Source organism: Callorhinus ursinus, unplaced genomic scaffold (genome assembly GCF_003265705.2).
Source record: "Callorhinus ursinus isolate GAN/ISIS: 27379988/994484 unplaced genomic scaffold, GSC_fseal_2.0 scaffold10, whole genome shotgun sequence".
NCBI lineage: Eukaryota > Metazoa > Chordata > Mammalia > Carnivora > Otariidae > Callorhinus > Callorhinus ursinus.
This window is the reverse complement of record NW_027397072.1, coordinates 85,760,555-85,773,740: the sequence shown is the minus strand read 5'-3', so window position 1 is coordinate 85,773,740 and position 13,186 is coordinate 85,760,555. Positions and strand designations below refer to the sequence as shown.

At 40.3% G+C, this 13,186-nt stretch overlaps 1 protein-coding gene across 5 annotated transcripts in view; it reads left to right on the top strand.

Moving 5' to 3' along the window:
- Positions 1-12,908, top strand: part of ST6GAL2 (ST6 beta-galactoside alpha-2,6-sialyltransferase 2) — a 73,261-nt gene extending 60,353 nt beyond the window's left edge. For all 5 annotated transcript variants that reach the window (XM_073896899.1, XM_073896901.1, XM_025868791.2 and 2 more), the window contains exon 6: positions 11,905-12,908. In XM_073896899.1, coding sequence (XP_073753000.1) covers positions 11,905-12,176 — 272 coding nt within the window. In that variant the 3' untranslated portion in view covers positions 12,177-12,908. The remainder of the gene's footprint in view (positions 1-11,904) is intronic.
- Positions 12,909-13,186: the final 278 nt, after the last annotated feature.

Here is a 13,186-nt window from a genome sequence, read left to right as displayed (position 1 = left end):
ATAGACATTGGTCCAAAGCTTTCACCAAACCTGAAGGAAGAGACTGGCTGTCTTGCTTTATAAGATTTTTCATTGTAACTGAAGAGTCTTCTTGGTGGGCCTTACACAAAGGGGAAAATAACATTATAACTAAATATTTAAACATTTTTTTAAAGCATCAGGTAATCCCACCAGCTCCTCCAGTACTGCCATCTGGTTGTATTTTAGTCTATAGTCTAAACTCTTCCAAATCATGACCACAGAGTTCTGTTTTCTTAACATTGTTTAATGAGGGGCGCCTGGGCGGTGCAGTCAGTTAAGCATCTGACTCTTGATTTTGACTCAGGTCATGATCTCAGGATCCTGGGATCAAGCCCGCCATCGGGCTCCACACTCACCAGGGAGTCTGCTTGAGATTCTCTCTCTCCCTCTCCCTCTGTGCCTCCCTCCACTGATGTGCACTCTCTCTCTCAAATAAATAAATAAATCTTTAAGAAAAAACCATTGTTGTAATGAATGAGCTTCCTTCAGTGTGTGGCACCACACAACAGGTGCACAGTAAATGTTTGCTCAGTGAATGAAGGGATGAACAAATGAATGGGAAGTTGTGATTTATGCCACCTTAGATTCTCACGTCTGATTCAGCTGGTCTCACATGTAGAAGGATGCCCACCTCTTCTCCTGTCACTAGTTATGTGTGCTATGTCCTGTGGTTAACACCTTGGGCTCTGCAGAGACCAAAACCAACCCTTGGTTCTACCACTCTACTAAATTTGTGATCTTGAACAAGTTACTCCAAACCTCCAAGCCTCAGGTCTTTCAATGAGAAAATAAAGATCCCAGTGGTGCCTTTATGTTTGAATTCCCATATGTGAATTATCATGTGCTTAGTACAATAGCTAATGTTTTCTGTTCACTGTTACTGTGATGTTTCTCATCTAAAACATATGCTCGATCAAATAAGACCATATTCGCAAATATAAAAACACTGTTCTTTTGTTAAGATACATAATCAAGGGGCGCCTGGGTGGCTCAGTCATTAAACATCTGCCTTCAGCTCAGGTCATGATCCCAGGGTGCTGGGATTGAGACCTGCATCCGGCTCCCTGCTCAGCGGGAAGCCTGCTTCTCCCTCTCCCGCTCCCCCTGCTTGTGGTCCCTTTCTTGCTGTGTCTCTCTCTCAAATAAATAAATAAAATCTTAAAAAAAAAGATACATAATCAAACAAATAGACTTGTTCATTTTGATATTACAGAGGCCATATCAGTACATCAAATAGGAATATCATAACTTATGCCTCTCTTTAGTTGTTGAGTATTTGAGTTGTTTCAGAGTATTTGATATTCTCAAACAATTATATTAATGAGTCATCATTATACCTATGTACAAAAATACTAGAGTTTATTCTGTATGTGAATACATAGACTTTTCTTCCTTTAAACCATTTCCTAAGATAGATTCCCAAGAGTATTAGTGCTGAGCAAAGAGTATATATGATATTTTGATGTCAGTTTGTTAAGTATTGACATATTGCTTTTTCTTTGACTTTCTAATTAGAGCCTTACAGTTCACAGAAAGAGGCACACTAGTAGATACACTGGGAATGTGGTACATGTACCATCCTCTTCTCTAGAGAAGCAGTAAAGGGATTCTTGGCCCTGGTGGACAGCACATGCATTTTTTAAATTAAAAGGAAGTAACATGGATCAAGGTAATTTTGATGATCCATAAGGACTTCTTTCTTTGGAACAACTTTTTTATCTAATTAGGTTCCTTACCTTCAGCCCACTGGGGAGCTATTCATGCGCATATGAGTAGCATTTCTTTCTTTCATCCCTAGTTGGATACTAGAGATTTATCTTGTTATTTGGTACTTGGAAGTCGTTTGGACTGTACCTTAGCCTGACTGAGGATAAGGAATAATTTACCTGGAATCCCACGGCTTCCGTTTTGTTCTCATAAAGACAGATATTTTTATAGAAGGTCAGTGAACTCACCTGGGGTTATAAAGCATGGCTGGATTGGTTTGTCACTTACATGCAGTAGGGCATCCAGCCATGCCAGGAGGCACCACCTTCACCATCCCTGGCTCATAGCCTGAGGACCAGCAGGCAGACAAGCCTGGCAGCACAGGTCCCAACCAGCAGCACAGAGAGGGGAGACTCTCTACTTAAATCTACAATGGACCAATTGACAATATTTTTATTGTAGAAACCACCAGCACATCCTGCCATTTTTTTAAAAAAGCAGCCACTACTGATTATAATTATAACTAATATTTCTGGAATTCATAAATGCAGACACTATAATTTCAGGCTATTTAAATATGCACAAGAGGGACGCTTGGGTGGCTCAGTCATTAAGCGTCTGCCTTCAGCTCAGGTCATGATCCCAGGGTCCTGGGATTGAGCCCCGCATCGGGCTCCCTGCTCAGTGGGAAACCTGCTTCTCCCACTCCCCCTGCTTGTGTTCTCTCTCTCACTGTGTCTCTCTCTATCAAATAAATAAAATCTTAAATATGCATAAGAATACTAGGCTTAAAAGCAAGTCATAACTTTCTTCTCCATTTTGTATTGCTTTTGGAGGTTCTAATTTTCCAATATATCACCCAAACTCAGATGTTTAGCACAAAATAATCAGCCACTTAACATTCATATTTATGATTGCATAAAATATGTCACAATTATATTGATTAGGAACAACTTTTTGCATTTCCTTATGAATAATGAATCCTGAATGTATATTACCATCAAATAATACAATATAAATCTAACCACTCCTTCGGAAATATGTTTTGCAGTGTTGTATTGGTCATTCTCAGAAATTCCTAATTTGCCTTACATATGACTTATGTTCAAATGTTAACTGGAACTAATGTAAGCCAATATTTTGTCTGTCACTTCCATTGTGTTCTTTATATCCATAGCTTCTGTGCCATGTGTTGAAAGGATATATTCATTAAGGAGAAAATTCTATCATTCTGAACGATTTTTGATGTTACTTTAAATATTTTGCCAGGTGAAAGCAAGATAATTTTAATCACAGTTAAAATCAAGGCTATAAATGATTACACTATACTAAATGGGGAAACACATCAAATGCAAAGCTAGATATGCAAAGTAGAGTTTTATAGGGGAAACCTAATTCATTCAGAATTTGTTGATACTCTGCACATGGGTTGCAGTTTGCTTTTTATGCTGATTTTGGAGCAAATAAGTGTTTATACTGCTAGTCATATAATGTGACATTTTATTAAGACCAGTCGAAATGCTTTTTAATTGGTTTGATTGCATTATAATACTTAAAGACATGTAATTTGGCAAATGAATGCTTCTTGAGTCATAATTGCCCAGAAAAAAAATGTGCGCCTTTTTTTTCTTTAAATGAATACCTAGTATGGACTCATTTATAAAAACTGGCCAAAGAAACTGAATGTTAATTGAATTATATTTAAAGATTTTAAAAAGCTGACTACATGCCCGTCTGATTGGCTTAGAAAAATACATTAAAAAGTGTCTAAATACTAATCTGCCTATCTAAAAGTCTGGCTTCATGTTAAAAGCAGGAATTTTTTATATTGAGGTTTAATTGATGTACAACATTATATTAGTTTCAGGTGTAGATCATGATTTGATTGTTTCTGTTGCAAAATGATCACCACAGTAAGTTTAGTTAACATCCATCGCCACGTCTGGTTTGCAGAATTTATTCTTATGATGAGAACTTTTAAGATCTACTCTCTTAGCAACTTTCCAATATGTAATAGAGTGTTATTAACTACAGTCTCAATGCTGTATGTTATATCCCATGGCATATTTATTGCATAACTGGAAGTTTGTACCTTTTGACCCCCTTCTCCTGTTTTGCCCACCCTCCCACCTCTGGCAGCCACCAATCTGTTCTCTGTATTTATGAGGGTGTTTTTTGTTTATTGGTTTTTTTTATTTTTTATTTTTTATTCCACATATAAATGAGATCACATGGCATTTGTCTTTCTCTGTCTAACTTATTTCATGTAGTGTAATACCTTCTAGGTTTGCCTTTCTTCACTTAGCAATGCCTTCAAGGACACGTAAGTTGTTTCCCATATCTTGGCTATTGTAAATAACAGTGCAGTGAACATAGGGGTGCAGATATTTTTCCAGGTGGCTTCATTTTCTTTGGGTAAATACTGAGAAGTGGAATTGCTGGATCATAACATAATTCTATTTTAATTTTTTTGAGGAATTGCCATACTGTTTTCCATAGTGGCTGCACCAATTTACATTCCCACCAGCAGTGCACAAGGGTTTCTTTTTCTCCACATCCTTGCCAAAACTTGTTATTTCTTGTCTTTTTGATGATAGCCATTCTAACAGGTGTGACATAATATCTCATTGTGGTTTTGATTTGCATTTCCCTCATGATGAGTGATGTGGAGCATCTTTTCGTGTACCTCTTGGCCATCTGTATGTTTTCTTTAGAAAAATGTCTATTCAGTCTTCTGCCCATTTTTTAATTGGATTGTTGGGGGTTTTTCCTATTGAGTTGTATGAGTTCTTTATGTATTTTGGATACCTTATCGGGTATGTGATTTACAAATATTTTCTCCTGTTCAGTAGGTTTCCTTTTCATTTTGTTGATGGTTTCCTTTGCTTTGAAGAAGTTTTTTAATTTGATGTAGTCCTACTTGTTTCTTTTTGGTTTTGGTGTCAAATCCAAAAATTCATTGCCAAGACCCATGTTAAGGAGCTCATACCTATGTTTTCTTCTTGGAGTTTTATGGGTTCAGGTTTTACATTCAAGTCTTTAATCTATTTTGAGTTAATTTTTGTGTATGGTATAAGATAGCCTTCCAATTTCATCTTTTGCATGTGGTTGTCCAGTTTTCCCAATGCCATTTATTGAAGAGACTGTCCTTCCTCCATTGCATATTCTTGGCTCTTTTATTGGAATTTATTTGACCATATAAGTTTGGGTTTATTTCTGGGTTGTCTATTCTGTTCCATTGACCTATGTGTCTGATTTTATGCCAGTACGATACTGTTTTTTTTTTTTAAAGATTTTATTTATTTATTTGAGAGAGAGAGAATGAGAGAGAGCACAAGAGGGAAGAGGGTCAGAGGGAGAAGCAGACTCCCTGCTGAGTAGGGAGCCCGATGTGGGACTCGATCCCGGGACTCCAGGATCATGACCTGAGCCGAAGGCAGTCGCTTAACCAACTGAGCCACCCAGGCGCCCAGTACCATACTGTTTTGATTACTATAACTTTGTAACATAGTTTGAAATCAAGGGAGGGTATTGCCTCCAGCTCTGTTCTTTTTCAAAATTGTTTTGGCTATTTGCGGTCTTTTGTGGTTCCATACAAAGTTTTAGAACTTTTTGTTCTATATCTGTGGGAAAAAATGCTACTGGGGTTTTGATATGGACTGCATTGAATCTGAAGATTGCTTTGGGTAGTATGGATATTTTAACAATATTAGTTCTTCCAGTCCATGAGCATGGAATGTCTTTCCATTTATTTGTGTCTTCTTCAGTTTCTTTCATCAGTATCTTACAGGTTTCAGTGTGCAGATCTTTCACCTTCTTAGTTAAATTTATTCCTAGGTATTTTATTGTTTATAATGCAATTGTAAATATGATTGTTACCTTAATTTTTCTTTCTGATAGCTTGTTATTAGTGTAGGGAAACAAAACAAATTTTTTTGTATATTGATTTTATATCCTGCAACTTTACTGAATTCATTCATTAGTTCTAACAGGTATTGGTCTAGTTTTCAGAGTTTTGTATATCTAGTATCATGTCATCTGCAAATTGTGACAGTTTTACTTCTTCCTTTCCAATCCGAATGCCTTTTATTTCTTTTTCTTGCCTAATTGCTCTGGCTAAGACTTCATACTATGCTGGATAAAAGTCTTGTTCCTGATCTCAGAGGGAAAACTTTCAGCTTTCCATCATTGGGTAGGATGTAGCTGTGGGCTAGTCATATATGGCCTTTATTATGTTGAGGTACATTTCCTCTATACCCATTTTGTTGAGAACTTTTATCATAAATGAATGTTGAATTTTGTCAAATGCTTTCCTACATCTACTGTGATGATCATATGATTTTTATCCTTCATTTTGTTAAAGTGGTCTATCATATTGATTGATTTATTGATGCTGAGTCATCCTTATGTCCCTGGAACAAATCCCACTTGACTGTGGTGTATGATCCTTTTAATGTCTTGTTGAATTTGGTTTACTGATATTTTGTTGGGCATGTTTGTACCTATGTTAATCAGGGATATTGGCCTGTGATTTTCTTTTATTGCAGTGCCCTTGCCTGGTCTTGGTATCAGGGTAATGCTGGCCTCATAAAATGAATTTGGAAGTGTTCCTATCTCCTCTGTGTTTTGGAAGAGTTTGAGAAGGATTGGTATTAATTCTTTGAATGCTGGGTGAAAGCAGTAAAATTTTATTAGTGATGAAAGCAGTTACTTTCTGGTAGTCCTTAAAATTACTTAACATAAGAGTTTAAGTGATTTTTTAGAAATTCTTTACCAAGTAGCATAGTATTAAATTATTTGTATTCTTTTTGACTTTTAGGTAATCCTGAGCAGTCCTAAGAGAGGAAATGAAAAAAAGAATAAAAACATTTTTAGCATAACCAGATGTGAATTCCCCACATTGGTCTGGCATGGAGAACTGATATTGAAGTAACATGATACTTTGAATTTATCCATTTTTGGTATCTTTGCAGAAAAGATTTAACCTGGCAGGCTTGACTGCTGATCTTTAGGAAGGCATGCTTACAAAGTTGGCCCTTGGCTGGCATCCGGGATCTTTGATTGGGGAAGGTTCCCAACCCCATAACTGATAAGAGTAGTTCACTGTGCCTAGACTGTTTATGTAAGCAGTATGGTTTATGCTGAACACCTGCTTTCCTTCTGGAAGTCTGGAATTTTGGTATGTGCCAGGCAGAGACTGCCTACACGATGAGTTCCCAGCAAAAATCTTGAGTACTGAGTCTCTCAAAAACTTCACTGATTGGCAGCATTTCACGTGTTGCTAGGGGTATTAAGCAAATCCCATGTGACTCCATTGGGAATAGAAACTTGGCCTTAGTTTCCCCCTGGACTTTGGCTGATTTTGCCTTGTATCCTTTTGCTTTAATAAATCATAGCTGAGTATCACTAAATATTGGGACCTGTGGGTCCTCCTAGTGAATCATCAAACCTGAGGGTGGGCTGGGGACCCTCAACATGGCACTCTATTGGTAGTAATTCAGAGGACGTCTGAGGACCATGTGTTGTCGGTGGATAATAGGGCTCAGCCTCACAACACTTATAGAAGCAATGTTGGTGGTAGGCCTCAAACATTTTTTCCCAGTACAGTCTGTAAAACACTTTCTTCAGGTCATCCAAAGAATTGTAGGTTAGGTGCTCACTACCTCTTTTTTAAATTTAAAGCTTAGTTCTTTAATTTACTTTCTTTCTTTCCTTAAAGAAACTTTCTCTTAATTCCCTAGTGATTAGCACTGTGCCCAGTTTAATAAATGTTGAATTTAATTGAAGAGGCCTCCAGCAGAATGTGAAGGCTTTGATCTTTCCCAGCCCTGTCCCAACCTTGCCTCACTGCGGTGTCTACACCCACACACCCTGTTCCCTAACACACACCCTGTGAACTGTGCCAGGGCTATTCTAGAACTCCAAATATTGATGTCTACCTAGTTCCTTTTTGCAAAACAAGAAGAAATTTTGTCTTTAGGATTTTGTGTTTGGCTAAGTACTATTCACTCATTGGATAACTGATGTATAGATTTGACCACATTTAGTAATAGTGATTTTCAGTATTTATTATATGACAGAGTCTGACTCTAAACTCAAAACAATGTGTAATAATGGCCTGAATAAATCAAAAAACAGAGTATGCGTATGCCAATGAATTGACCATGCTGTCTGAAAAAAGTTCAAAATAAGAAAAGTATTCTCCAGCTTTGGTTCCATCGGTCTGGTCCACTTTTCACATGCACCCAACAAATTGTAAATTAATTTTCCCTTCCCTTTGAAGGGGCTGCCATACCAGTTGTGATATCAGCACTACAGCTATGGCTGCCATTTAAACATGTAGAGCAGGTTCTGCCGCTAAGTTTTAGGATGCTCTAGGCTCATGGTTACTGGAAGTCACAAGTTCATATGAGTGCACGATAGGATGGACAACTGCTGTTGTAAGTCTGTATCAGATAGGGAGAAGATCAGGAGGAATTGTGCAGATAACTCAAGGCAAGAACTCACACTTTCTTAACCTCTCTTGGCCTCCATCTTGGACTATCATGAACTAACTGCCAAGTTTCTGCATTTCTGAAGCTCTAGACGTTATTTTAAAATACAAGGTATTTATATATGAGAATGCTAAAATGTACCTATTTACTTGCAGTGAAACTAACTTCTTGCCTAGTCTCCTGACAAAATTTATATTGTGTATCTAACAAACGCATGATTTAAAATGTAATAATTAGGGGTGCCTGGGTGGCTCAGTCAGTTAAGCGTCTATCTTCAGCTTAGGTCATGATCCCGGAGTCCTGGGATCGAGCTCTGAGTCAGCTCCCTGCTTGGCGGGGAGTCTGCCTTTCCCTCTGCCCCTCACCCCGCTTGTGCTCATTCACTTTCACTCTCTCTCTCTCTCAAATAAATAAATAAAATCTTTAAAAAAAAGTAATAATTAACCAGCAGCAAGAGTGAACATTTTCTCTGGGAAATATCTATTAAGATTTAAAGATCTTGGGGCACCTGGGTGGCTGAGTCGTTAAGCATCTTTTTGGCTCAGATCATGATCTCAGGGTCCTGGGATTGAGCCCCGCATCGGGCTCCCTGCTCCGTGGGAAGCCTGCTTCTCCCTCTTCCACTCCCCCTGCTGTGTTCCCTCTCTTGCTGTGTCTCTCTCTGTCAAATAAATAAATAAAATCTTTTAAAAAAAAGATTCAAAGATCTTAATAGATACTCTTTTCTTTTTTTTTTTTTTTTAGAGAGAGGGCACGAGCAGGGAGGAGCGGAGGGAGAAGGAGAGAGAGAGAATCTTAAGCAGGCTCCATGCCTAGCACAGAGCCCAATGTGGGGCTTGATCTCATGATCCTGAGATTGTGATCTGAGCCAAAATCAAGAGTTGGGACGCTAATCAGATGAACCACCCAGGTGCCCCTTAGTAGTTGCTTTTTGAGACCAAGGCAATAACAAGGACTAGAGAAACTACCCAAGGATTTTCTCACTTGGGTGTGGGTGGCAATTCAGCTCTAGATTTAATCTAACCTGTAGAATGTCTAGCTACTTAGGAAACAGCATGGGAGTCCCTTAGAGCAGACTTCTTCAAAGAATATTGTGTTAGACCAGCATGGTCCTCAAAGATGGTCCTCAAAGCATGGGAAGTGGACCAGCATTGGTCTGGAAACATTAGTCATTGGTCTACAAGTAGATCATTGTAGAAACTGAAAGTATTTACAAACTTCTGTAGTAACTTGACAGAGCATGGCATGCAAATATGTGATAATTTTTCTAGTAAATCATTATACTGTATTTTACAAAATAAAGGTTCATGATTAAATTGAACCCCCCCCCCCCCCCCGCCAATGGTCCTTCACCACAAATAGCTTAGGAACATTTGTTAAAAAATGCAATTTCCTAAATCCCAACACAAACCAGTGGAACCCAAATCTATGGAAATGGGGACAAGTCCCAGGAATGGACACTTAGCAAGCTACCCGGATCATTCTTTTTCGTGCCAAAGTTTGAGAACTGCTTTAGGAGGAGGGCCAATAATGTGGCTAATACATTTCTGAAGTATAAGGTTAACTTTTGAAAGCCATCCACTCTAAGGACCAAAGTTGCAAAGGTGACAGCTCTTACACGTGTGACTTCAGCCCTCAGGGAGGAGGTTGTGTCCTTGGCTCCCAACACACCCCAGGTAACAGAGACCTGTGGTTTCTAAGTACAGTTCCATTGCTAGTTTTTGAGATGCCTTTGTGTAAGACACCCTTGAAGCCTCTTCAACTGAAAGTTGTTTTTATTAATTGTATTAATGGAAAGCGTCTAAGTATGCGAGGGGTGTCTAGGATCCTTTGATGTGGTTCCTCCGCACATCACACCATGCCCCGGGGAGGGAGGGCTGCCTGCTCCAGGGCAATACCGTACAGGACCTTGTTCCATAGCTCCTGATTAGAAAACACTGATGCCCTCCTCAGCTCCATAGACACGGGCCCTGTGATGCTCATCGAGAAAGAACGTACACATCAGAGGGGTTCTTGTTTGTTGCAGGTGTAAAGTAACTGGGATCAAAGGGGGAATTTTAATGCTCCCTGGGCGCATGGCTTTCTCATTCACCATGTCAATCAGTAGATGATTTTATGAGGAGGAGAGAAAAAATATTTCTAGAGCTGTAATTGCTCATCAGAAGGAGAGAGACTTCTTTATCGCCTGTGTTGCATGTTTAGGTGTTGATACCCACTCTCCTCGGTGACTTCTGGAGTGAGGTGCTGGTCCTTGCTCCCCCTGAATTGCTGTTACCTTTGGTCATCCCAAGGAAGGGGCTGCAACCCAGCAGTAGGTCAGCCAATGGAGAGGAGGAGGAAATGGGTTGTGGGAGGAAAAGGAAAGGAACAGACCAGTAACTTGAAGTTTTGACAGAGCTCTTGAGGACAGTTTTGCTTCTTAGAATTTGAAATGAAGCACCTCCTTCTCTCTGTTAGGAATGTGTTTTATTTTCAGCCACAATACTGTGTCCTGGCTCTCAAGTCACACCTTTAAAAGGCTTCTAAACAGGATGCCATTGTCACCTGTGGACCAGCACCCCTTCTCCTGCTTCTCTTCCTCCCCTTGTCTGCCAGGCAGCCTAGGAGGTTCAGGCTCACCTCCTTGAGCAACTCCTCTGGATCCCCAGGCAAAATTCGTCCCCTTCTCTCTTCTCTCCCGGTGGCCCTCATGCATGACTTTCTCTGGTTGTGAGGATTTTCATGGTTGATTAATTAGAAATATGATTATCCTCTGCAGATAGATGTTGCCATTTAACAGGATGTAACTGTTGTGACTGTGTTTTTTCGTAAGAAAGGATCCCTCTTTCATAAAAAGGATAAGCATATATATTTTTTAAGTTTAAAGGATATGAACAAAGATGTTGGTGGTGCTGGGGAGAAAGAAAACCATTTAGCCCTTCTAGATCAAGAACTAGATTTGCTCAGTGAGGATAAGGTTTGATGGGTCTCTATTTGAAACATTAAAAACGAGAGAAAAAGAAAAGGAAGGAAGGAAGGAAGGAAGAAAGAACAAAGAAAGAAAAAGAAAGAAAGAAAGAAAGAAAGAAAGAAAGAAAGAAAGAAAGAAAGAAAGAAAGAAAGAAAGAAAGAAAGAAAAAGAAAGAAAAGTCAGTTAAAGCAACTTTAATACTGACAGTTCCAGGGAGATAAATAATTTTGATAATATGAATCTTAACATCTGCGTCCCCAATCCCATTTCTTTCTTTTCAAACAACTGTCTTATAATCAGTTATAATCAAGCAACTATTTTATAGTCAGTTTTTTTCTAACCTGTTTCTTCGTAAACTACTCTCGCAAATGAGAACAGGACCTGCGTGTGGACTGTGACGCATGGTTGTCCAATTTGGGGAATTCAGACCTGCCACTCACTAGACTGCCGCTTGTTAAGTTCAGTACCTTTGTCTCCTCCTTTCTCGCTGCCCCGCCCATGATAATCCACCAGACGTGTGAATGTGTGTCACATCTCCGTAGGCCCCCGCACCCCATGAACCGCAGACAGGCCACCTGCTGGAGGTTCTAACACTGCAAATGTATAAGTAACAGGAAACGAACGAGTGCAGAGCAAGTGTGCATCCTACAGTCACTCCCACCACCACGCTCCAAAACATCCTCGCTCCCGCTTGGAGTTGTTCCACTGCTTCTAATTTTCTCTCCGCCGCAGGAATCCTCATCATGATGTCCCTGTGCAGCGAAGTGCACGTGTATGAATACATCCCGTCCATCCGGCAGACGGAGCTGTGCCACTACCACGAGCTGTACTACGACGCGGCGTGCACACTCGGCGCCTACCACCCGCTGCTCTACGAGAAACTGCTGGTGCAGCGGCTGAACACCGGCGCCCTGGGCGACCTGCACCGCAAGGGGAAGGTGGTCCTGCCCGGGCTCCGGGCGGTGCGCTGCCCCGCGCCCAAGCCCGCCGGGCCGCCCTCCTGAAGAGAGGCTCTTGAGAAGCGATGTGCAATAAGGTACTACTGTTGTACTCTGAGTCACAGGAGCATACTTGAAGATCTCTTTTAGGCAATGTAGTCTTCAGCCTTTAGACTGTAACTTAGCAGTGGCCCAAGAATTCTTCTTTTTCTAAGCCATTGAGTATTTATTACTGCTTGGAATACAGAAATGGAATTTAAAAGCAAAAAATGCTCAAGAAAGATGCAAAAAAAAAAAAAAGCTTAGAAAAGGGGGGTAAATGAATGACAAATGGGTATTGTACCTCCAGAAATGTTAACCTTTTCTTATGCCATGGGCATCCCTTATGAGGGTTGGTTTGGGCTACAGGTTTCAGTGATGTGCCTGACGTTATGAAGTGGTTTATACACCCATGTTGAGGTACAGTATCTGTAGCACCTACTGTGTCACTTGTACATTCATTCGTTATTAAAGATCTTAGCGTTTATGACAAGCATCTGAATTATCACTCAGATGTGTTTATTTTAACAGCAAAATCTCCCATATATGTTGAGAGATGTGCATGTTTGCAAACTGTTGCATTCCCCCACTCTGTTTCCCATTGCCCACCGAAGCTTTGCTCTTTGTGTATCAGGACAGATTTCTAAAACCAGAAAGCATCCATCTCGAGCAGTCCAAGGAAAAGCCAACCCTGGGGTAGCACTACAGAGGAGACACTTTGTTTTCCTGCAATATTTTCTTACTCTGGCAAGTAAATACAAAATCACCTGGCTGCAGGGTGGCCCGGGGCCAGAATGTTCCCAGCTCCAGATTTCCTGCATTGTACCCCCTCAGCTGCCAGTCCTCCCCCACAGCCCTTACACTGTTACACCCACGGACACTTGTGACCCCCTCCGCCATGGGGGAGGGCTCTTTCCTTCCGATCTAGAAGGAGGGAATGCAGAGCCTTCACTCTGTGCGTCTAGGGATGCACACCTATCTCTCTCCTGGAGATTTCTTTCAGGTCAATATCAGCTGCTGGAACTCCAGCAATGATG